Here is a 25,294-nt window from a genome sequence, read left to right as displayed (position 1 = left end):
TATTCTGTCTAAATATATTGATCTGAATATCTAACCTATAATTTTAGATAAATATTAACTAAGCATTATGCTGTTTACAAAAAAAAATGTCACTGGTCAGGCACACTATGACCTTCATTTTGGACAATGTCAGGTACAAAATACATATGTAAGTAACATATAATCATTAAGAAAAACCAACAAATAACACAGACTAAAATATATATAACAAGGTAGTGTCATCAATGAATTCGTTTGCTTGACCTAACATAACTGTCATACTTATCAGTAAAGTATTTTAATGTATTTATGAACAATTTGCTATTCACTGTGTTAAAAGTCTCGATTTTTGTGTTACAACTGAAATCTTTCCAATCACAGCTAAATGGAGAAAGAAAATGTATTTTCAGCACCCTTTCATTAAAGTTGTCTGACTAGTTCATTCTGTTCCATCCATCTAATTGTACATTGACGCAGATACATAATATATATATATATATATATATATATATATATATATATATATATATATATATATATATATATATATATATATATATATATATATATATATATATATATATATAATATCTTGCTGGAAGGAGAGAGCAGTGTCTGGAGTGTATAAAACAATTAGTCTTCGTGAAATGTACTTAACTTCTACGTTTTCAAAAACAGATCAGACCAATACTTTAGAGTATCTTCTATCTCCACAGTAAATACGACTTTGAAACCAACAATGCGTTCTTCTAAAAAAATTGTCAGACATTTCACAGATGACGAATTATAACACTCGAAAAGTCGCTAATAAAAATTAAAAAATTATAACAACGCAATTTGTTATTTTAGTTATTATATTTAAGTCCATTCACTAAATTTTTAAAACTCAGTGGTCCATTACTGCGATTTCTTCTACAATAGTGTATTTTATCAAATTACTCCAAATAACCTTTTTAAATCATATTTAAAAAACAAGAACTCATAACTGGTGAAATGAATAGATATTTGCTATCATGGTGTAGCATAGTCATACGATGTAAGACGTCTCCCTCATTGTAGGACTAGGTTTAGTCCTACATGTAAGACCTGACGCTGATATTTGTGCTAAACAAAATCAGCATGTGCTATGTCTTACATTGTAGGACTGGACAAGGTGTAGCCTGAGACCTCTTGTAGTTTTTTGTTACTGTAGAGGATCAGCACAATCATATAACATATTAATGCGAGTGGATGAACAATAACAACAGTACAACAATTTCTAGTTTTATCATTCAACAAATTCCATATTTAAACGTCTACGTACATTATGCTGAATTTCGTGCTCCATTACGTTTGTATCATTTACATTACTGTATTTCATCTCCATTACTGTGTTTAAGCAGACCCATCAACTGGCTGCTATCAAGTGTCCAGTCTCACAGGGCTCGTATAGTCCTATATGTAAGACCTCGACGCTGATATTTATTTTTTGGGTGTACGATAGCACTGAAACATAAATAACATGTGATACGTCTTTCAATGTAGGGCTAAGGGCTCGTATCGTATCGTTGCTTACAATTTACCTATCAGTAATACATGTACATATAATACCATTATCATAAAGTAAATATATGACAGGTTAATTGTAAACAACGATATCAGTCTCTGTGCCCAAACTGGGGACGGGTGGGCGAGATCCAGAATAAATTGTAAACACTTTCCAACGTCAAGCTCAAGCTCGAAAACGAAAGTAAAGAAAATGAAAGTAGACTACCGATAGTTGGTTCCTAATGTGTGTACAGTATACACAGACTGACAGAACAAAAGGAAGTTACGCGCAGATCTAAATTATTAATAACATTATTTATGTATGTATGCACAGAAATGTAAGTATAAACTAGAATTAAGTGATAAGAATGTGTTTATTGTCAGGAAGCTCCATCGTAGTTCACAACGAGGGAGACTGTTTAACCATTAACATTGTAAAATACCGTAGTTGAACTGACGCCATCTTGACGATACACTGATATGAAACAGCTTTGCACGAAGAGAATGCTCATTTTCTTACCACACAGCCATTCTTTATTATGATATGTATAGGCGGCCTATAAAAAAAAAAAATATATCACTCAGGGGAGGTGTCTTACATTGATGGACTACTCCTCATTGCGGCAATAATGAGTCAGTGAATTTGCAGTTATTTTGCAAAGGTAGAATTTTTTAAGGATGTTATATGTGCCGTCTCAAAACGTATTATAGTTGTGGAACTATATTTATCTTCAGATGTTAAGGCTTTTCCTGATATGAAAAATCCAAACTGTTTTACATGAACAGGCTGTGCAATTCTCATTCCTATTATTTCAAATGATCTGTCTAAAGTTGTTGCTTCCTCATATAATAATTACCAACGAACTAATGATAAAAGATAAAGCTATAAAGATCGAGCCTTGACATGGTCGAGGCTTGAACCAAGAAGTTGTTATCACCCTTTTTTTTCTGGGTGGCTGATTATTCCAGAGTCTATCCAAAAGAATGTCAGCCCATTTCAGATTTGGTCCATAAAATTTAATTTTGATTTAAATTAATGGTCACTGTTGACCCATACCATCCAACAATGTCAGTTTCTGCAAAATGTCAGATGTTTTTGTGATGCTTAACTTTGATCATGATTGACTTGATAGTGATTGCTATTGAACTATAAATAGCAAACAATGCCGGTTTGTAGAACATGCATGTTTTTCTTATTAAAGGATGTGTTTTGAGTGCATAAAGAAAGGAATCAGCCAATGATCTGTCCCACCCACCCCCCAGTTAAATGTTCATATCAGTGGGTACTGACTACTGTGTTGAATCTTCCAGAGCTGTAAAATCAAAGCAGCACACACTTGTGATTCCTGTAAGTTACAGCAACACAGAGTTTGTATTACAGGTATGTTACAATAATCGTTCACAATGAGAGTTACAATTGATTTTGCTGAATGATGAATTTTTATCTGGAACTGATTATGTAGACAAAACTGTTTTAAGACTTACTTGTTGCTAGTAAAATGTATACCCAAAAACACATGCAGCTGATACATCCATGACATCAGAGGTCCATCTGTCACACATCAGCTGATATATCCATGACATCAGAGGTCCATCTGTCACACATGCAGCTGATATATCCATGACATCAGAGGTCCATCTGTCACACATCAGTTACTGCCTTAAATCCAAGCAGTGTGAATGGGATATTTGTTTTATTTTCTAAGGGAATTTGTTTTTCTTTTTTCAGATAATAAGGCTGTTAAATATGAGTCATATGCTTTGGTTATGTTCTAAAGAATCATTGTTTTTATTGTGAACTTGTAGTGAATATTACCAAAGTAACCTCAGTGGTTTTCTAAAGCTAGGTCTGGACTTCTGAACTACTAATAATTGTGATATTTAAGAAATAAAAGTATTGTTAATCCAGATGTATGCAGGATATTCTTTTGAAGGAAGGACCAGTTAAGATTCCAGAGATAGGTATCAGTACCATATAAATATGGTGTCTGTAAATCAGAGTAAGAGGAGCAAGGCTCCCATTTATGGGGAATCAGACTTTTGTAATGGAATCCATTATTACTCTGGACACTTCATCTCCAAGATGTCATAAGAAGGTCTGAGCCATTGCATTGAGGAAGATAATGCCTCTTCTTACCTCTCATGGTGGGAAAGGATTGATATATCAGCACAGACACTTTCATCCTGGATAAACTGGGTTATTCATTCCACATATCGAGAAATTGCCCAAGATCAAATGAATTTGCTATGCAGTTTGGCTCACAAAGCTAGTGCATTTACCACAAGCATTGCAGATGAACAAAACTGTTCCTTAATGATGTTTTCCATGCTGTGGATGGAGATCTCATGTTTTCCATGCTGTGGATGGAGATCCAAATACACTTTCTCCTGCTTTTATTAAGAGATCTTTCATCCTAAAAGGCTCAACTCATCCTGGTGGGACATATAGTTATGGCACTACAGGTTACCTTCCTGGATCATTCAACAACTTCACAAGGATATGACTTCATGACTTCCTCTGGATTTGTGGGAGGGAAAATTACATTAAAACATTTTTATGGCATACAGAGCTTTTTTGGTTATTCATGATAAGGTTGATATTCATAGTAAAATATAACTAATTGTGTTTAAAAAATAATTAATTTTCATAGTAAAATATTACTAGTCATGTTCTAAAAATAATTAATGTTCATAGTAAAATATCACTAATTGTGTTATAAAAATAATTAATGTTTTATAGTAAAACATTACTAGTCATGTTATAAAAATAATGTTAATAGTAAAATATAACTAATTGTGTTTAAAAAATAATTAATTTTCATAGTAAAATATTACTAGTCGTGTTATAAAAATAATTAATATAGTAAAATAACACTAATTGTGTTATAAAAATAATTAATGTTTATAGTAAAATATTACTAGTCATGTTATAAAAATAATGTTCATAGTAAAATATTACTAATTGTGCAATAAAAATAATTAATTTTCATAGTAAATAATTACTAGTTGTGTTATAAAAATAATTAATGTTCATAGTAAAATATTACTAGTGTTATAAAAAATAATTAATGGTTATAGTAACATATCACTACTCATGTAATAAAAATAAATAATATAAATTAAGCAATATATCACTAGTTGTATTCTAAAAGATATTTGTATGCATCATTATTTATAAGGTTTAATTCTTTACTAGAAGTACATGTTCTGTGTTGTTTGGGGGAAGGTCAGATCAGTTAACATTCTACTTAGCAAACTTGCACAGCTTGTTGTTCAAAAGGTGGCTCCTTCCAAAACTTTGGTCTCAGTGAATTTGACTCCTGTTTATGAATTTCAGGATTGAATAAAAATGCCAACAATGGACAAATGCATTGCTTATTTATTGCTTATTTATGTGCAGTACAATTTATGGTTACACCACTAAAACATTTCATCCCTAAATAATCATTCACAGTAATCCTGATTCTATGTAATATTTCATATCAAGTCCTTTCTCAGAGCTACTAATTTCTATTTATGGTTAGCCACCACACTACAGTCACATTAAATTTAAATTTGTTTGATAATGCTGTGGGTTGATGGCTGCAATGCAGGCAGTCAATAGTAGATAGATGTGATATGCCAGGATATACTCAGTTAAGATTAGTACACATTATCCTTAGAAGCAGAGCAATGTCACAAATAAAATAATGAATTGAGTGGGTATTAGGGTAATCACTTTGGAGTGGTATTGGGTAATAACATTTGGAGTGGTATTGAGATAATAACATTGGAGTGGTAAATAAGTAATAACAGTGGAATCATATTGGGATAATGACAATGGAGTGGTAATGAGGTATATGACATTGGAATGGTATTGGGATAATGTCATTCAAGTGTTATTAGGGTAATCACATTGGAGTGGTATTGAGATAATAACATTGGAGTGGTAAATAAGTAATAACAGTGGAGTGGTGTTGGGATATTGACATTGAGGTAGTAATGAGGTAATGACATTGGAGTGGTATTGGGTAATAACATTTGGAGTGGTATTGAGATAATAACATTGGAGTGGTAATGAAGTAGTAACAGTGGAATCATATTGGGATAATGACAATGGAGTGGTAATGAGGTATATGACATTGGAATGGTATTGGGATAATGTCATTCAAGTGTTATTAGGGTAATCACATTGGAGTAGTAATGGGTTGTAATAACATTTGAGTGGTATTTAGATAATGCCATTTGGAGTGGTATTGGGATAATGTTTGGAGTTGTATTGGGATAATATCATTCAAGTGGTATTAGGATAATCACACTGTAGTGGTATTGGAGTACTTATACCAATATTAGGAAAATTACATTGGAGTGGTACTGGTTACTTACATTAGGCAGTGGTATCACTAGGGAGGTGCAGACAGCACCGGGTGACACCATCAGAGGGGGTGATGCCAGAATGACTGTGTATAAAATGTTTGAATTTTTGTGCAGGAAGGAGATCCATGGGGGTGACACGATGAGCTACCACAATGGGTGACACCAACCCTAGTGACACCACTGACATTAGGGATATTTTAGGGTAATCACATTGGGGTTATCTTTTCGGAGTAGTATTGAGGTAAGTAAATATGGTGGTATTGCAGTCATAACATTGGAGTGGTATTAAGGTAATGACATTGGAGTGTTATTGGGGTACTTACATGAGGGTGGTATTAGGATAATATTGAAGTAGTACTGGTGTAGTTGAATATTAGTAATATTGAGATAATAACACTGGAGTGGTATTAAGTTAATGACATAGGAGTAGATTTTAAGGTAATGACACTGGACTGGCATTAAGGTAATGGAATTGGAATAATATTTGGATAATGACATTGAAATTGTAATGGGATAATGACAATATTGTAGTATTTGAATTATGTCATTGAGGGGGTATAAATAAGCTGGTCACATTGGAGTGGTATTATGGTAATCACATTGTTGTGATATTGGAGTACTTACATTATAATGGTATTAAGAAAATTAATTGGAGTGTTACTGGGAACTTACATTAGGTAAATTTCATTGAAGTGGTTTTGGGGTTATCATTTTGGAGTGCTGTTAGGGTAACTACATTGCAGATGCATTGGGGTAATCATATTGGAGTGGTAGTGGGAAAACAACATTGGAGTGATTTGGGGGTACGTATGTTAGAGTGCTATTAGGACTATTGACAAAATGCAAAATGAAAGATAACTCTGCCCACTAATCATGTGATCCTGCTCCAGTGATACCTATGACATGATACTCAACAAACATGATACTATCTTGACTTCATGGTCTCTACCATGATGAATTAGAAAACATTCTACCAGACAAAGTCACTCTTCACCAGTGCCTGAAAAAAAAGAGATTTTAATAAAGGTGAATATGTAAAATCTGTGAAAAGTTTGAAAGTTGAAGATAATTTTCAGTTGGCACAATATTGAGGAACCATATAGAGTGCACATTACTGTGCAAGTATGAAGTAGAAAAATTACAGAACCATGTAGTATATGTATTGATCATTGATTTAAAATTGTGTTGAAGATTAGGATTAGATAAGTGCCTTTACGCTTTAATTGATCCCCACCATTTTCTCTTTCTCTCTCTCTCTCTCTCTCTCTCTCTCATGATCATTTGAGTTCTGTGTATCTCAGTTTGATTTGCATAATTATTTATTTATCGATAATTGAGCACATCATATATATTTCATTTTTTTTTATATTTATAGTACAAGTGGCTGAATAATCTTCATATATAAGATATACCTACCATTTGAACATTCACTTGCAGTTATGTGTGACGTATGAAGAAATACTAAGTTCCAAACACTGTATGTTCTCAGATCAACTGGTAGGGTCACTGTGTCCCAGGGTAAGACAATGTCAGTTGCACTAAAGTGGTATTAGGCTATTCACATCTGTTGCATGAGGGGGTACCTACACTGGAATTATATTATGGGTAATTACATTGGAGTTGCATTTGGGAGTAATTATTTTAGAGTTGTCTTGGGGGAAATTCTTTTTGAAATTAATTTACAATAGCATGACAGTATGTCTGAGGTGTGACTCTAAAGTAATTTATAGCAGTGAAATGGTGAAAAAGACAACTGGCTGCTTTCAGTAAAACAACTGGCTGCTTTCAGAAAGACAAGTGGCTGCTTACAGAAAGACAAGTGGCTGCTTTTAGAAAGGCAGCTGTCTGCTGTCAGAAAGACAAGAAAGACAACTGGCTGACAAACAACTGGCTGCATTCCGAAAGGCAACTGGCTGCTTTCAGAAAGGCAGCTGTCTGCTGTCAGAAAGACAAGAAAGACAACCAGCTGAAAGACAGCTGGCTGCTTTCAGAAAGACAAATAGCTGGTTTCAAAAAGACAACTGACTGCTTTCAAAATGATAACTGGCTGCTTTCAGAAAGAGAAGAGCCTGCTTTCAGAAAGGCACCTGACTGATTTCAGAAAGGCAGCTTGCTGCTTTCAAAAAGACAAGAAAGACAACTGGCTGATAAACAGCTGGCTGTTTTCAGAAAGACAACTGGCCACTTTCAGAGAAACAACAGGCTGCTTTCAGAAAGATTACTGGCTGCTTTAAAATAGACAAGTGGCTGCTTTCGAAGGAAAATACTTTTAAACTTTCTTCAATTTGAAATTCATTAAGAAAATTGCTGTTAAACTGTCAATGAATTGGTAATTATTGATAGTACAGGACAGGAAAATATGTTGTTAATTATTGATAGTACAGGACAGGAAAATATGTTGGTAATTATTGATAGTACAGGACAGGAAAATATGTTGGTAATTATTGATAGTGCAGGACAGGAAAATATGTTGGTAATTATTGATAGTGCAGGACAGGAAAATATGTTGGTAATTATTTATATTGCAGGACAGGAAAATATGTTGGAAGATATCCTCTGAGAAAGAAACCTTGCCTGATTCTATATAAGCAAAAAACCTACACCAGTACTGCAACTCACCTCATTCATTTATTGTCCTTTGTAACAAAGAGTTTACATTGCTATCAGAATAGAGAAGATATTGTAAAAAACATTGCTATCAGAATAGAGAAGATATTGTAAAAAACATACATTTGATTGACAGTTCATTTAATGTTTGATTGCAGATATCAAAAAGAGAAGGAAGGAAATAAACAAGGACACAGCAGTATTAATTCCATTTTGTGGGAAATCAGAGAAGACCAGCACCAGAGGCATTGATAGCTGTTGGATACATGTTCAGCATGTTTGGGGCAAAACCATTTGGAACACCATTTGCTTCCTCCACAAGTAAATGAATATGCTTCACATTATTTGTTTTATTTACAAGATTGTGCAAAAGGCCTTTATCATGCAACTTATATTGGGTCAGCATGAAAGAAAAATGCAAAGAACTTACTATCATTCATGCCATCGACAAAATCACAACTTTAGCAACTCATTAATAAATGGATTGGATATAAAACTGTTCTAGATGGAACTTGAAATAGTAGGAAAGATATTGTGTCCTTCATGGGACAGGATATTGTTGATTTCCTTTAAAAGATACTTGTAACAGATTGTTCAGTCCATTTTGGTCAAATCTGCTTTTCAGAAACATGAAATAATGCTCACTTTGGCATCTGTGTGTGTGTGTCTTTGTGTGTGTATCCATATGTCCTTACCTTATAGTAAGTTTATTGCGTTATAGTGGTAAGTTTAATAGTAAACGTTTTTACTTTATAGCTACATAGAAGGCTGGCTCTTGTTGAAAACTGTGTCATTGTTAGGTGGGCTAGTCAAATTACCTAAATATTCTCTTGCTCTGACTTTTAACTAGTTGGGCCAGTGGAATTACCTAAATATTCTCTTACTCTGACTTTTAACAAGTTGGGCTAGTGGAATTACCTAAATGTTCCCTCAATCTGGTCTTTGATAAGTTGGGCTAGTGGAATTATCTAAATGTTCTCTTACTCTGACTTTTAACGAGTTGGGCCAGTGGAATTACCTAAACGTTCTCTTACTCTGATTTTTAATAAGTTGGGCCAGTGGAATTACCTAAATGTACTCTTACTTTGACTTTTTAACAAGTTGGGCCAGTGGAATTACGTAAATGTTCTCTCACTCTTATCTTGAGAAGTTGGGCTATTGGAATGACCTAACTGTTCTCTTACTCTGACTTTTTAACAAGTTGGGCTAGTGGAATTACCTAAATGTTTCCTCAATCTGATCGTTGATAAGTTGGGCTAGTGGAATTATCTAAATTTTCTCTTTCTCTGATCTTTGAGAAGTTGGGCTAGTGAAGTTACAAAAGTGTTCTCTTACTATAATCTTTGAGAAGCTGGGATAATGGAATTATCTTATTGTTCTCTTACTCTGATCTTTGACAAGTTGAGCAAGTGGTATTACCAAAATATTCTCTTAGTGTGATCTTTAACAAGATTTTTTAAACATGCAAGATACAGATATATCAATGTTCTAGATGAGAGTGATATTAATGTAAGTCATGCCAATCAAATTTAAAATAAACCACGAATTCAGTTTTAAAACATACTATTAAATGCACCTTAGAAAAATGCAATATGCATTTGTATCTATGAGTCACAATATTGTCTGCCTAACTAGTTTGACAATGTGGCTTTTGGCAGGGATTTTTGATCTGCACGGGTCAGCACCTTCTGTACCCCATGAATACCCTTTTTCACTCGTGAGCGTGGCATTTGGACATCCTTATGGTTATCATTCATGGCATCTAATGTGAGAAAATCTCCTGCTGTGTCTCGGGCTGGAATCAACTCTTTCTAAATGTTTAATCAATTGTAATGCTTAAATAATTTATCACATCCATGTTTTGTATTTGTCTCTGTGCTAATGTTCTGGTTCTGTGTACAGAGTAGTCAGAAGTTTTCCATTTTGGCTAGCAATATCTCAATCTCAGTTGTGTTAATTGTTTTAGCTTCAATGGCCACAGATTACAGCCTGTGCTGGGACAACTTTGGTGCAGCCATGAGAGTCTCCGAATAGACATGTATTTATTTTGTGCAGCTTCAGTGAAATTATTTTGCCAGCACCAACCATAACACTGGTCACTATTGATATAGCCCTGACAGCACATCAGATTGGTGTTATATCATAGTAACTACAGCTGTGATTCCCGTCACACCAAAGGAGATGCTGGTCCTGGTGGCAAGTTTACAATTTGCATGCACAACAAAAGCACATTGTACTTTGTGTGTTTGATGGATTTCTTGATGATCTCATCTCACTGTAGTTATTTCATTTAGTTTGCTGCATCTGTACCTTTGAGGGTTCATCAAAGTTCTTCTGTTCATAATATCACCACTGTTCAACAGACAGACCTTTTCCAGATGCATTGGAGCCGGGTAAAACATGTACATGCACTTTCAACCAAGAATCTTTTTTCAATGGTGCAGCTGCCATAATCATAAAAGAATATCTTTCCAGTTAATATTTATGTTTCCTGTGATTTACCTTCCAAGGGCTTGTCACCATATTACAGTTATTATCCCTGTGCTTGGCTGAGTCATTGTTGCTTGGCCAATATAATTGACAGAAAATTGTATCAGGGTGGATTCACTGTGAATTCTACTTCATCACTGTAGAAACAATACCAGGATGATTTTATATCCAATTTAGTTAGCAACTGGGCATTTTCATATGCAAATGCAAGGATTCCAAGCTTGCATTGAGTTGGTTGTGGTATTTCAGGGTGGTCCCAGCGGTTTATTTTTATTTTGCACTCATATAGATTATATTGGAGCTTATATGCAGGTCCGTTAGTCCACTCTCATGAAGATATTCATAAACAAATGGAACAAAATTGCTATCAGTGTTAGCAGTTGCCAGTAGTTGTTCAACAGCCAGATGGTAAATTTTGCATTATCTTGTGGCCATTCAGAATCCATCATGTAGATGTAATGATAAATCATAAACACAAATGCCAAAGATCGTTAAGTACCCTTCGAGACGGACAATATATTAATAATAATAATAATAATAATAATAATGATAATTTATTTCTTTAAAGAAGAAGCTCATTTAGTCAACTGACCAATCTCCCATGAGGCCTTCTACAATGACATTTGTACAAATATATATATATATATATATATATATATATATATATATATATATATATATATATATAAAGCACAATTTTTACAATATAAGGTGTTTTTAGACAACAAATGCTGTTAAAAACTTGACAATTGATCTACTGCTAAAATAAAATAAGTACAAGGCTTCAAGGATGAGTACATACAGGAGTAGTGAACATGTGTAAAACATTATAGGCATGTACATGATAACAATGGTGTAAAAAGTAGTAGCACTGAATTAAACTAAATTATACAAATGATTGTTTCTGTAGATGTTGATTAAGAAGCTTTTTAAAAACTTGTCATGTGCCAGCTGACTTTATATAAGGTGGTATGGAATTCCATAGTTTGGCTCCAGAAAAAGCAAAACTCTTCTTATAAACTCTGAATTTGGTTTAGGTAAATATAACTTGTTGTTTGAGATGGATCTTAGTTCATACAGATGTACATTTTTAGCAAATTTAAAATTACATTTAAGATAATCAGGAACCAAACCATGTAAAGATTTATAGACTAGTAAACCCTTCTGAAATTGAGTTCTCAGCTGAAATGGAAGCCACTTTAGGGTTTCAGACAGATTTTTTTGTTGATGATGTATCTAAATCAGCATCAAGAATAACTCTAGCTGCTCTTTTTTGAAATTTCAGTAATCTTTCCTGATTTTCTATACCACTATTACTCCAGATAGAACAGCAATATTCAAGGTGTGGCATGATATATGCATTGTAGAATATCATCCTCTGTTCTTGAGGGACATAAGATTTTATTCTGTTCAAGAGATAAGCAGTGTGTTAATTTTGTAATGACCTTATCAACTTGTATTTCCCAGCACAAGATCTGGTCTATCATAATGCCAAGTAGTTTATCATTTATTATACTGTTGTATATCCATTCCTTTTATCATTGCTTTGAGATAATTTTTCTCAGCTTTTACTCTTGCTCGACTACCTATGATCATAGCTTTTGATTTGGCTGCATTTATCTTCATAACACTGAGCTCACACCAGTTATTTACTTTACCAAATCTTTATTTAGTTTAGTGCTAATCTCATGGCCTGTTGATCCAATGTTATATAATGTCATATCATCTGCAGATGTGTTGGTGGTGGATAGCTCAATGTGATGTGGTAAATCATTGATGTAGAGCAGAAAGAGTAATGGTCAAAAAACTGATCCTTGTGGAACACTTGACATTGTCAGTTTCTTATCTGAAAGTTTATTTAAAATATAAACTTGTTTTGCAATATAGTTTTGTTGAACATATTTCATTGTTTCAGTAAAACTTCCTTTCGATTGTTGTGACATTGTTTACTACTGATGCATATATGTGCAAGGTAAAATAATCATGTTTTTTTTAACAAACATGTTTTAAGGTAAATACTTTATTTGAAGAAATTTTTCTCAGGGCTGTTCCATTGAAATGTACATGGTATGCATGGAAGGCAGTTTTAAAAAAATATATGCCACCAGGGTAGTCTGGTTATCCAAAGAGTTGATATGAAAATAATGCAAAACTCGAAACTGCATCTTTGATTAATTAATTTGCATTGAAAGTCCCTTCCCAGCATCCCAAGTATGTTTTACTGAAACATTCCTCAGCAGTATCAGTCGATCAGCCTGATATATGACATTATAATATGATGCACTATAACCATTTCTCACGAGTTTTTTCATTAGATATAAAAATCAGATACATACTATATTAGAAGAATAATAGCATTACCCTAGCATTAGGTATAGAAATCAGATACATAATACAAGAGAATAATAATAACAATAATAATAAATCTCACTAAACAGATATTTGGTAATATTTATTTAATTGGAATGGTTATTTCATTGACAGTCACATGCATGTTTGTCTACATGTTTGCAGATTTTGTAAAAATTTGCAGGCAGTTGACAAAATTAAGCTTTTTAAACATGTAAATGTTATAACATTGTTTACGAGGGAGAACATCATCATTAAAATGTATTAGCTACTAGCACTGTCAAAAACTAATCCTTGGGAGAAAAAAAATTGTGCATGATTTTATATTTAAGGAGTTGACTTTTTTTGTCAAAAGTCATAGTTCATTATGAATGCATTGGTTTTTTTGTACTCTCATGCTTAATTAATATTTTGTACAACAGTATTTTATAAAGCCTATAGCCAGAATCTGTGAGTGAAAAGCTTTAGTAAGGTATTTAACAATTAAACCTATACCAGTAAATTTTCTTATCATTGAAGAGATTATAGTTATCTAAAATAAAGATTTTTATTATGTTTTTGTTATCGAGAATACATTGCTTGGAATGCTTATAGTATCCACTTGTGAGTTTGATAATACATAGGGTCCATGCAAATTGCTGCTGTGATCTTGCTTGTGATTGGCTGTCCTTGTTATCATTCTAGAGATTGTTTCTGATCAGGTTTGGTAAACTGGTTTAAATACCAATATTTGGGGTGAGTGGAGTTAGGAAGAAGTTCCATACATGTTAATGCATTGGTTCTTAACCCATGGCTTGCGACCCCAGACTAGGGTGCCATGCTGTTTTGAGTGGGTTGCTCAGATCAATCTTAATAATTTGAAATTTCCTACCCAGGTCTTTATTTTAGCATTTGATGTGTGGCAATGCTAACACCACCAACCAGAAAGGTTAATAACCACTGTGCTAATGAAATGATTTTATACCTGTTTGGCTAAACATGTCAGTGACTGCTCTGGTGGTCTTAGTGGTTAGAGTGTCAGCCTCAGATACGGGAGGTCGCAGCTTTGAACCCTGGCCAAGTCATACCAAAGAGTTATAAAAAAAATGATACTAGCAGCATTGTTGCTTGTTGCTCAGCATTAATAGGTTAATGTTAAGACTTGTTGGCCTGGTATCAGGATAGTTCAACTGGGTGGGACATAATGCTACATGTCTGCAGCATTATGCCTCAGTGCTAGACATACTACAAACTGCCACACTGCAGAAGACATTGTAGTGATATGACTGAAAAATTGTTAAAGCTATATTAAAATTCCTAAACACACACACACATACTTGTCATTTCTTGGCAGGATCTTGGAGAGACAATGCATAGTAATCATGGCTTTAACATTTGACATTTTTTTTAAAATCAGGATTTGGTTAATGAGGTAAATTCAGCATAATATAATGGTTGGGAGATAGTTTACATAGGCTTGTTCTTACAATGATACATGCACTGGGTAAACACTACCCAGTCTGTATAACTAGACATGTTCCGAAATCATGTAAAAATGGTCAACACATTGAAATACAATACAGGGACTTTAAATAGCTTGATGAGGAAATGTTCTTAAATGATTTAGTTTGCAAACCCTTCCAGTCAGTTTGTAATATAGCTGATGTCAACACTGCCTTAGACAAATGGTATTGGATGTTCAATGCAGCCTTAGACAAGCATGCCCCAATTAAAACAAAAAGGGTTAAACACCAAATTACACCCAAGTGGATTGCCCCTGACATCAGTGAGGCTAGGCACCTAAGAGATAAATATTTCCACAAGAGAAAAGACATGAAAAGCTATAGAAAGTGGAGGAATAAAACTAAGCACCTGATAGATAAGGCAAAAGAGAACTATTATAAACAGGCTATTGATGAAAGTAAGAGTATCAAGACATTGTGGAAGTATCTAAAAGAGCTGAACCCTCCCATGAACAGTTGTCTTCCCCCTAGACTTAAGCAAAATGATGATATAGCAACATCTGTACAAGACATTGTGGAAATTTTCAACAATTTTTTCATAAGCATCTCCAGTAACAGTATTCAAAAACAGACTAACAGCCCAGGTGAACTTGATGCTCTTCTATTATTTATAAGAGCTAAAATTCCTGATGATAATTAGTTTTCAATAGCTAATGTTCGTGAAGCTGATGTTTTTGATATGCTAATTAAGGTGAATATTAATAAATCCTCTGGATTGGATGGGAATGGTCCATGAATCCTTAAAATTGCTGCACCAGTAATAACAAAGTCACTAACGCATATCATTAACTTAAGTATAATGAGTGGTAATTTTCCAGAAACACTGAAATGTGCAAAGGAGAAAAGGAGGATCCAGGGAATTACAGACTAATATCAATTCTACCTGTTTTTCTCAAAATTATTTGAAAAGCATGTAGCTATTCAGGTCTATACATTTTTTGAAACATACTCTCTATTTCATATAGCGCAATCAGGATTTAGAAAGTACCACTCATGCCAGACAGAACTTACCAAATTAATTGATCTTTGGCTGAAGGAAATGGATAATGGACATATGACTGGGATTGTTTTCCTTGACTTCAAGAAAGCCTTTGATCTTGTTGATCATGAAATTCTGCTGCAAAAGTTGAACTGTTACAGGTTCGACAATTCTTCTTTAAACTGGTTCAGATCATACCTAAACCAAAGGTCTCAACAAGTAAGCATTGGCAGTATTAGTTCTCAAACTCACACAATTCATTCAGGGGCCTCTCAAGGCTCAGTTTTAGGCCCTCTCCTCTTATCTATATCAATGATCTACCATTAAATAATGAATCCACAAATACAGATTTGTTTGCAGTTGATGCAACCTTGTATACATTTTGTTCTGAAACTGAAGTTATCCAAATGAGATTAAACTCAGACCTTATTAGAATCCAAAACTGGGCACAACAAAATAGGATGACAATTAATGAAGGCAAAACAAAATGTATGATTTTGGGGACATCACAAAAGCTACACAAGTTGGGGAACCCAAAACTATCTCTTGCAATAAATAATCATCCATTAGAAAATGTCAAACATGAAAAGCTTGTAGGTGTGACCATAGATAATAATTTATTATAGAATGACCATATTGATAAACTTTGTAAAACACTGTCATCCAAAATTGCCCTACTCAGCAGAATCAAGAAATATTTACCTATGGAAACTCGAAATCTATACTACAAGTCATATATTCTTCCAACAATGGATTATTGTTAAAATGTATGGGGAAACTGTGCTAAATCTGAGCTTGAAAGGATTTATAAACTTCAGAAACAAGCAGCATGCATAATTTTAAATGCATCTATTGGTCATCCCTCAAAAGCATTATTTACAGAACTCAAATGGTTCACAATATATGACAGGACAGATTTTCACAAGGCAGTTCTTTTATATAAATGTCTACATGGAACTGCACCAGAGTATCTTCAGGACTTATTCAGACCTTTTTCAACACAATACCAGTTGAGATCAGTATCACATGGAAACCTTCTATCACCAAAACCAAGAACAGAACAATTTTAAAAGAGCTTCCAATACTCTGGTACAGTTATGTGGAACAAGCTTCCACTACATGTAAAATCTGCTGAAAATATTAGAGTACTGAAGAAGATATATCATGAGCATGTATGTGTTTCTAATAGATAATGGAATTTAGTATATTAATACTAAACATGTTAAAATAAACAGTAATTATTGCAATCTTCATGTAATGTACATTGTTGTACTCTGCTTAGAGGGCCTGAAGGGATAATAGTCCTTGACTAATGAGTCGCCCTCTATAAATAAAGCATTATTATTATTATTATTATTATTATTATTAAAGCAGCTAAGTGTAATGGTCAGATGATAAGACATGGAGGTACTTGAGTCTCTTGTTTTCACTGTATCAAAGAATTATCTTGGTTTGTAATTTATCTATTTAGTTTCATTTCTAATAATAAGTATATTTATTCCAGACACATTTGGAACCTCCACACCATTTGGAATGTATTTTAATTAGTGTGAAGTAAAGCTCAAGATATACATTTAATAAATTTGGTAATTTACTACCATGTTTGAAATGAGTTATATTTCTGTATGCCCACCATAAGTTGTAGTATATTATGTTGTGATGTCCATTTGTTTGTTACAGATTTCATTTCCACATAAGAACCCAATTAGCCCATCAGCTATTTATTTTTGTGAATGGCTTATAATTTGAGTAAAGCTAGCCTTAGTGGCATTTATTATTGGTCAAACATTTGATGAATATTGTTATTCACAGTGTGCTGAGAATATTGTTTGAAAAGAAATGATTGCCAAATATACAGCTTCTTATTCATGATTGAGAATATAATGATGTTTATTCGAATCCTCAGTGAAACAATTAGTAATATATCAAGGTTTTAGTTACAAATTTTGGTTTGCTATTTTCTATGTATTCAACAAATAGATGCCAAATGTTTTGGAATATTTTCTATTTTATAAAATGGAATCTGTGCCTGACTCAATGTTAGAAGCCCATTTGTGAGTTATCAAGTGATCAGTGTATTTGAATTGGTCTGTCAGCTGTTATGTGATCCCTGATATAACTACTTTGGACCCATTTACCAAAAGCCAACAGTTGTACTTGAATTGGTCTGTCAATTGTATGATATTAATGTTTGTCATAAAACAACATGAAGCTTTTATTATATCTTCATTTCCTTTTTAAAACATTTCCCCCAAACCCATACCTCCATACATTCTCTCATCAAATTTTGTATCAGTCCTACTGTACCATGGTTCGCACAATATTTTTGAGGTTTAGTTTGTTACATAATGTGGCCGGCAGTTCTGGACCACATCTTCCTCTTTATAACTAATCCTGCAACATTTACAAATATTTCTAAACATGTAGATGGCTTGCAGGTGCTAAAGCAATGACATTTAATCAGAAAGATTAGAACAAAACATTTTCTACTCCACCCATTAGGCTTATCAAACAGCTGACAAATGCAATAATGTGCATGTCTTACTTTGCTCAATATGAAATTATTTCCTTTGTTGTATATGTTATGTCTTAGTTTGGTTGGATTCACTATGTAATACCTATTTTTGTTGAATATCTCTGATAGATTCAGTAAAACATCCATCAGATTGTTGTAATTTTGTTTCCTACTGTTGCATATTTGTACACAGAATAATTGAAAATGGAGTGCTTTGTAGAATCTGCAGTAACTTAAAAACTATGCAATGGCTTACAAGCTTGAAGCAGTGTTTCTTTATGATGTTGCTAATCAGTTTTCTGTAAACAAACATGTTTAAGGTAAATACTGTAGTTTGACAGAAATTGTTAGCAGCATTATCAATAAATGAACCTGATGTACAATGCTGTGTAACATGCACTTTAACCAGTTCTCATCAGCTGTATTTTATTCCTAGCTTTGCCACATTAGAGTGAAAACCAATACATGTGTTAAGAAAAAGACTTAACAGAAAAAATGCTACAACACAGTCTTCTTAAACAGATATGTGGAAATATATAATTTAATTGGATAGGGTATGTTCTGTATCCATGACAGTTACATGCATGTTTATTTAAATGCATATTTACTGATTTTGTGAACATTTGATGGCAGTTGACTAAATTAAGCTTTTTATACATGTAAATGACACAGTTGTATTTATGAGTTACATCTTGAACACATATCTGCTACTAGGCAATGTTAGCAGTTAATTCTTTGAAAATATTTTGCCTTTAAAGAATTGGTCATTTTTGTCAAAAGTCACCATTAATTCCTAATGCATTAGTATTTATTGTCTTGTGTTTAATTAATATTTTGCACAACAAATTAATTTGTATAAAGCCCAAATCTGTCAGTGAAAAACTATAAGTTATTTAAAAATTAAATTTATCTACAAGTATATTTTTGTATCATTGAAGAGATTATAGTTATCTGAAGAAAAAAAGACTTTTACTATGTTTTATATTATCAAGATTACATTGCATTTGCCATTTTTTCATGGTTTTGTTGGATAAAGGAGGTAATACCAGTACGATTACTGCAACAACCACAAGTACATCTGCAGGATTTGGTAAACCAGGACTTGGATCAGACACTGCAGCCCCCACTAGGGGCCTCTTTGGGCAAAGCACAACTGTGAGCACTGCTTTGTAAATTTTCTCATTTTAGGACAGATTGCAGTTATCTGAAATTAAGGTTTTTATTGTGTTTTTTTCTTCTCAAGAAAACATTGTATTAGGCATTTTCTTATGGTTTGTTGCATAAAGGAGGTAATACCAGTACCGTAACTGCAACAACCACAGGTACTTCTGCAGGATTTGGTGCACCAGGATTTGGATCAAACACTGCAGGCCCCAGTGGGTGCCTCTTTGGGCAAAATACTAGTTCGAGCACTGCCACTGGACTGTTTGGAGGTGTTAAGCAGACTACTTCTTTTGGAGGGAGTCAGAACACATGCTTTGGTAAGTAAAATTGAATGTTACCTGTAATAGTTGTTGGGTGTTTTTCATCTGTAAGCTTTAAGATAAGAAAATGTGTATTTACTGTATACTGTTGATTCACTAACTATGAAACTGAAAGCTATGACTGATTGAAATAAGAAAAGTCTACAACATGGCTCTCCAATTCTATTTATTTTATTGATTTCATTCAAATAACAAAATGAAGATTTTCGCAGCCTTCAGAAAACAAAACTACAAGTTCCATTGAATACTCCACCTCATAGAAATCATGATGAAAACATGGACAGTATTTGAATCAAAAGGTGATGTGAAAACAATATACAAAGCAGTCAGAGATCAGTTTAGTCTGATGTTATTTTCAGCATGGTAATTAATCCTTATTATAGGTTCTCATGTAGCAGTTTGCGATGTAGTCTTTCATTACAGTCTAGTTCAGTTAAATCAAATCAGGGCTTGTCCTTGTTTAGGTTTGCACAATCTTGAAAGTGCTTTAATTTTGGTGGTCAGTGCCTTAAAAAATGCTTACAGTTTGAGATTTGGTCAAAAAGATACTGGGAAAGTTCTTGAAAATGCTCAGAAGTCATTGAAAAGTTCTTGAACTTTAACATATTGGAAAACTGTAATTTACTGATATAAAGAAACATTCAAAGATCCATAGATTAGTGAGAAACTCATTTATCCTAGGATTATACTTCCAAGTTGGGTCACTTACATAATCAGCAAGACTTTGTTTGGATGTGCTTGTTAATTCTCAGACTTGTTTCAGATTGTAACCACCTTGTGATGTTTAAATGATTGGATGCTGCCTTGATCTGTTTGTTGACTTGATAATTAAGGTTTATAAACTGTCCTTCAAGTACTCCAAAATGGTAATTGTGTTTTCAAACATGTTTGCTGGCTGTAATCACTGTATATGTGTAAGGTGTCCAAAGCAATTAGACAAAGGGTTATCTGTTGTGTTTGTCAAAAGAAAATTGGTGTTAGATTAATGTGTGAAATTACTTTGGATTCCCCTGTCAAAAATGAGAGAACAAAGTTAGTCAAACATCAGTAGTAGTAATGAATTTATATTATTTGTTTAAACATAAAAACTTGGAATCAGAAACTCTAGCAAATAAGACTGCTGTTAAACTTACAAATTGATGTTGGTGAGATGACTGCAAACACACATATCCACCTGCATACACATCATACCTGTTAAGCTAAACAGTGTCATCACATCATCTTAGGTCAAAAAGAGAGTTCTAGACTGAGAAGGAGCTATTTATGTGTGAAACTTTGTGAACTCTTCACACAGTTGATTTTTGCATTTTGACAGTTAATTATGACAAATAATTTTTTTTTTTTTAAATTCTTGAAATATGCTTGAATTTTCTAATAAAATGGCTGTATAAACAATGTTATGTTTACATTGAGACGAAAGGAGAAATATTTTTCTAATTAGTAATGAAGATACTTATTCTTTTCAGCTTTGAGCTCAACTCCCAGTGCATCAGGTGGCCTGTTTGGTCAGAATAACCAGTCCACAGGAGCAGGGCCGTTTGCTACACCTGTCAGCAACACTGTATTTGCTGCAAACAAGAAACCTGGATTTAGTGGTGAGTCCATTTTCATGTGACATATCAGAATTGTTGTAGCTAGCATGTTTAAGGTCTACAGAACATGATCGTCCTGTCTACATTATCATGGTGAAACATAACTAATTGTTCAGTGATGTATTGTCGCAGCATCAACAATGTTAAACATTTTTTAAAGTCAGATATGGTGGGGGTGTATCAACATATAGATACAAGTGAGGCATTTTAGGTTCTGTTGAATACATGAATTGTTGTACCATGTGACACTGATTTGCTACTTGTTTGTTCCCTCTATTTGGTGACTAGAAGCTCCTCCAGTATATTTGAAGGAATGTATTTTATAGGTAATAATTAATTAAAATCATTTGTCTACCAGAGTAAACTAAGATTTGTATATATGTAGGTAATATGTGTGATTCTGAGATATATATCTTCTAAGAAAGCAAAGAAGACTTTTAACACATATACATGGTGCATTTGGTGGTGATATCCTGTTACAGATAGACAATTGCATACAGAGAAAAAGTTAAGTACTGATAAATACAATATAAAAGTAATAATACAAAGAAGAAAACCATGCATATTAAAGTTTGCCTCCTTTCTTAAACAGGTTTAGCTGCCACAAGTACTACAGAATCTACTGGTAGTGTATTACATGGAGCCCAGCATTCAGGAAGCTCATTATTTAGCCAGGCATCAGGTAGTATTGATTGGACATAAATGCTCAGGAAATGCATACAGTTAAATTTTACATAAGACAGTGTTTTGGAAGAAGTGTTCAGTCATCTTGCTGTATGGGGCAATTAATACATTTTGCTGAGCATATAAAATTTTCAGTCACTTAGATCATATGAAGGAAAAATAAAACTTGTGTGCAGTTTTGTGAAACCCAAACTGCATGCACCTAGGCCATATTATATTTTTCCATGTGTGTGTGTAACTGTCTGCTGAAATTGATTATGGCAGTGATCTTGAGCTTATTTGTTTCAACAATGCTTTTATCTCATAAGGCCATGTATACTTGCCATATAACTTGGCATCTGTCATGTGTTGGTCTGTCATCCTCCATCAACTTTTGCTAATTTCTTCCCAAAAGATGGAGGATCAACTTGGATCGCATTTGGTGGAAATGTTCTCAAAAATATATGGACAACTTATCTCACACTTGGTGGGAATGTTCTAAAAATTGTAGCGACAACTTAGATCACACTTGGTGGGAATGTTCTGAAAAAATGTACTGACAACTTGGATCACACTTGGTGGGAATGGTCTGAGAAACTGTAGGGACAACTTAGATCACACTTGGTGGGAATTTTCTAAAACCTGTGGGGACAACTTGGGTCACACTTGGTGGGAATGTTCTAAAAACTGTAGGCACAACTTGGATCATGCTTGGTGGGAATGTTCCTCAAGGCATGATCTGCCAAAATTCTGTTATGGTCAGGTGACTCTCCTGATAGCAGTTTGGTTTCCATAGCAATGTATTCAGTATCAACAAACTCTAATAACTATAGAGTGACCTACTTGAAAATTTCAATGATTATTTCAAATTATAGGTCACCAAGCCCAAATAGTTTGGTCACCTTTGACATTAAGAATAGAAATCTATAGAGTGAAGAATTAATGGTAGAAAATGAGAGAAGGATTGGTTAAGGCAAAGTAAAGAGTAATTAAAGGATGTATAGAGTTATTTTTAATTGTGTACCTAGTATAAACAGCTGTTGGAAGTCATCATCTGATTTAAAGTCGGGCCAACCAATACAATTCATTGTTTGGAGTTGTATCAACCATTATTCTCAGATTCATTGATAGACTTGAGTTTCATTTTCTTCAGATGGTATTATATATTAATAAAATCTTAGCCCTGTCCGCATTTAAGGTTGTTTAACTGACAGTTATTTTTATTGTCTAAATTTTCTGTGGTTTTCTCCAATGTTCACATTTTTCTGTGTCTGTACCATTAATTGAGATTTAATACTGATCTTATCTTGTATACAAATCTGCTATTAGGAAATATCAACAACCATAATTCTTTTTTGAAAGGTTTTAACAATATGTTTTAACTCTTTGTTGATTGTATATTTAATGAGTTACTGTATTTGTCAAAAGTTGTACCTCAGTTTCTTATTTTTTTAATATGGTATAGTCTGACCATCCCTCCCTGTTTGTTTGTACCCCCCTAACAGTTTCAATAATTGAAAACTCTAATATGATAAAAGTGCATAAAACTTAGTCATTTCATTCATTGATTTACAATTTCTAAGCTGACTGTGACCAGACTGGCCCTAATACTAGTATCTTTCTCACTTTTCATGCTTAATGGACTTTCCATATTAACAGGGTGCCATATTTTGTACTCTATGGGCAGATCTCTTTCCCTCACACAAGCAGCCAAGTGTTCTAAAGCGCTCTCTGTTACAGATCACTGCCATCTCACCTCTGTCTGCATGAGGTCGAGTCTTGGACTCGGCTAATGTGGGTATCTGAGAAAGCTTGCCAGTAGCTTCTGGTGGGTCAGTGGTTTTTTCCAGGGTTTTCCTGGGTTCTTCCTCCACCATTAATACTGGCCGCCATCTATGGCTTATCGTGTGCTGAAAAATGGCGTTAAACCCTAAAACAACAAAAATCCCTCAGACAACATTGTGACACAGTTCATCCTATTCAGTAACTGCTGGATAATTCCATAAATTACCATAATTTTGCAAGTTTAGAATTATATCTCTTTGCACACAGTGAAGATAGAAATTACACAGCTTGTCAAATCCATGTGAAACATAAATTTGTCATTCTTTTCCTTTGCTTGATTTGACATTGCAAATATCAGAAGCAGAGAACATAGTATTTTCCTTCTATGTACATTCATATATGTGTAGTCCTGCTTACGCTCCTTTGCTGAAAATGGGCTATGTCCTGGAACTGGATATGACTCAAAAGCATGGTAGTCTTTTACACTGAAAACTTCTGTTTGGAATAAAACACAGAGACGATAATGGTGTTTGGGCCCACCTGGGCATAATCAGGTTCGAATTTATAAATAAATATATGAACTGATTAAATTCTGAGCATCTTTTATCTCATTGGTGGTTTTCATTTTTAAATCAGAAGGTAGTACAAACAAATGGGGAGCTATATACAGACTATAGCTTCCATGGTGTTGTGTAAAATTTATATTTTGTACAACATTTTTTTGGAAAGCCTGTGATCACAATTAGTCAGTATTCAAGTAAATGAAAAACTTAAGGACATTTTTCAAAAATTAAACCAGTTTTTTTGCAAATTTCCTCATTTTAGGACAGATTGCAGTTATCTGAAATTAAGGTTTTTATTGTGTTTTTTTTTTCTCAAGAAGACATTGTATTTGCCATTTTCTCATGGTTTGTTGCATAAGGAGGTAATACCAGTACAGTAACTGCAACAACCACAGGTACTTCTGCAGGATTTGGTACACCAGGATTTGGATCAAACACTCCAGCCCCCAGTGGGTGCCTCTTTGGGCAAAATACTAGTTCAAGCACTGCCACTGGACTGTTTGGAGGTGGCCAGCAAACTACTACTTTTGGAGGGAGTCAGAACACATGCTTTGGTAAGTAAAATTGATTCTTACCTGTAATAGTTGTTGGGTGTTTTTCATCTGTAAGCTTTAAGATAAGAGAATTTGTATTTACTGTATACTGTTGATTATGGAATTCACCCATTTATATTTTAGTAAGTAATGAAGATGTCCCATTTATTGAACCCTTGACCTTTGGATTATGAATCTTATGCTCTACAAAATGAACTGCCATGGCTTCACTATGTCATTAACTATGAAACCTAAAGCTATGACTAGTTGAAATGTTAAAAAAATCCACAACATGGCTCTCCAATTTCATTTGAAAAACAAGTGTTAGATTGCTCCATTGGCCTAGTGGTTAGAGCATCTGCCTTGGATG

General features: G+C 33.8%; 1 protein-coding gene across 3 annotated transcripts in view; it reads left to right on the top strand.

The window, feature by feature from the left end:
• The first annotated feature begins 2,717 nt into the window (after nt 1–2,717).
• Nucleotides 2,718–25,294, top strand: part of LOC149796590 (uncharacterized) — an 84,577-nt gene continuing 62,000 nt past the window's right edge. For all 3 annotated transcript variants that reach the window (XM_089961315.1, XM_089961314.1, XM_089961313.1), the window contains exons 1-6: nt 2,718–2,887; nt 8,628–8,790; nt 19,591–19,785; nt 21,255–21,383; nt 21,973–22,062; nt 24,751–24,945. In XM_089961315.1, coding sequence (XP_089817441.1) covers nt 8,736–8,790; nt 19,591–19,785; nt 21,255–21,383; nt 21,973–22,062; nt 24,751–24,945 — 664 coding nt within the window. In that variant the 5' untranslated portion in view covers nt 2,718–2,887; nt 8,628–8,735. The remainder of the gene's footprint in view (nt 2,888–8,627; nt 8,791–19,590; nt 19,786–21,254; nt 21,384–21,972; nt 22,063–24,750; nt 24,946–25,294) is intronic.

Source organism: Sinohyriopsis cumingii, chromosome 6 (genome assembly GCF_028554795.1).
Source record: "Sinohyriopsis cumingii isolate HCF-2022 chromosome 6, ASM2855479v2, whole genome shotgun sequence".
NCBI classification, from domain to species: domain Eukaryota; kingdom Metazoa; phylum Mollusca; class Bivalvia; order Unionida; family Unionidae; genus Sinohyriopsis; species Sinohyriopsis cumingii.
Note: the sequence above shows the minus strand (reverse complement) of the source record. Positions and strands in the feature narration are given on the sequence as shown.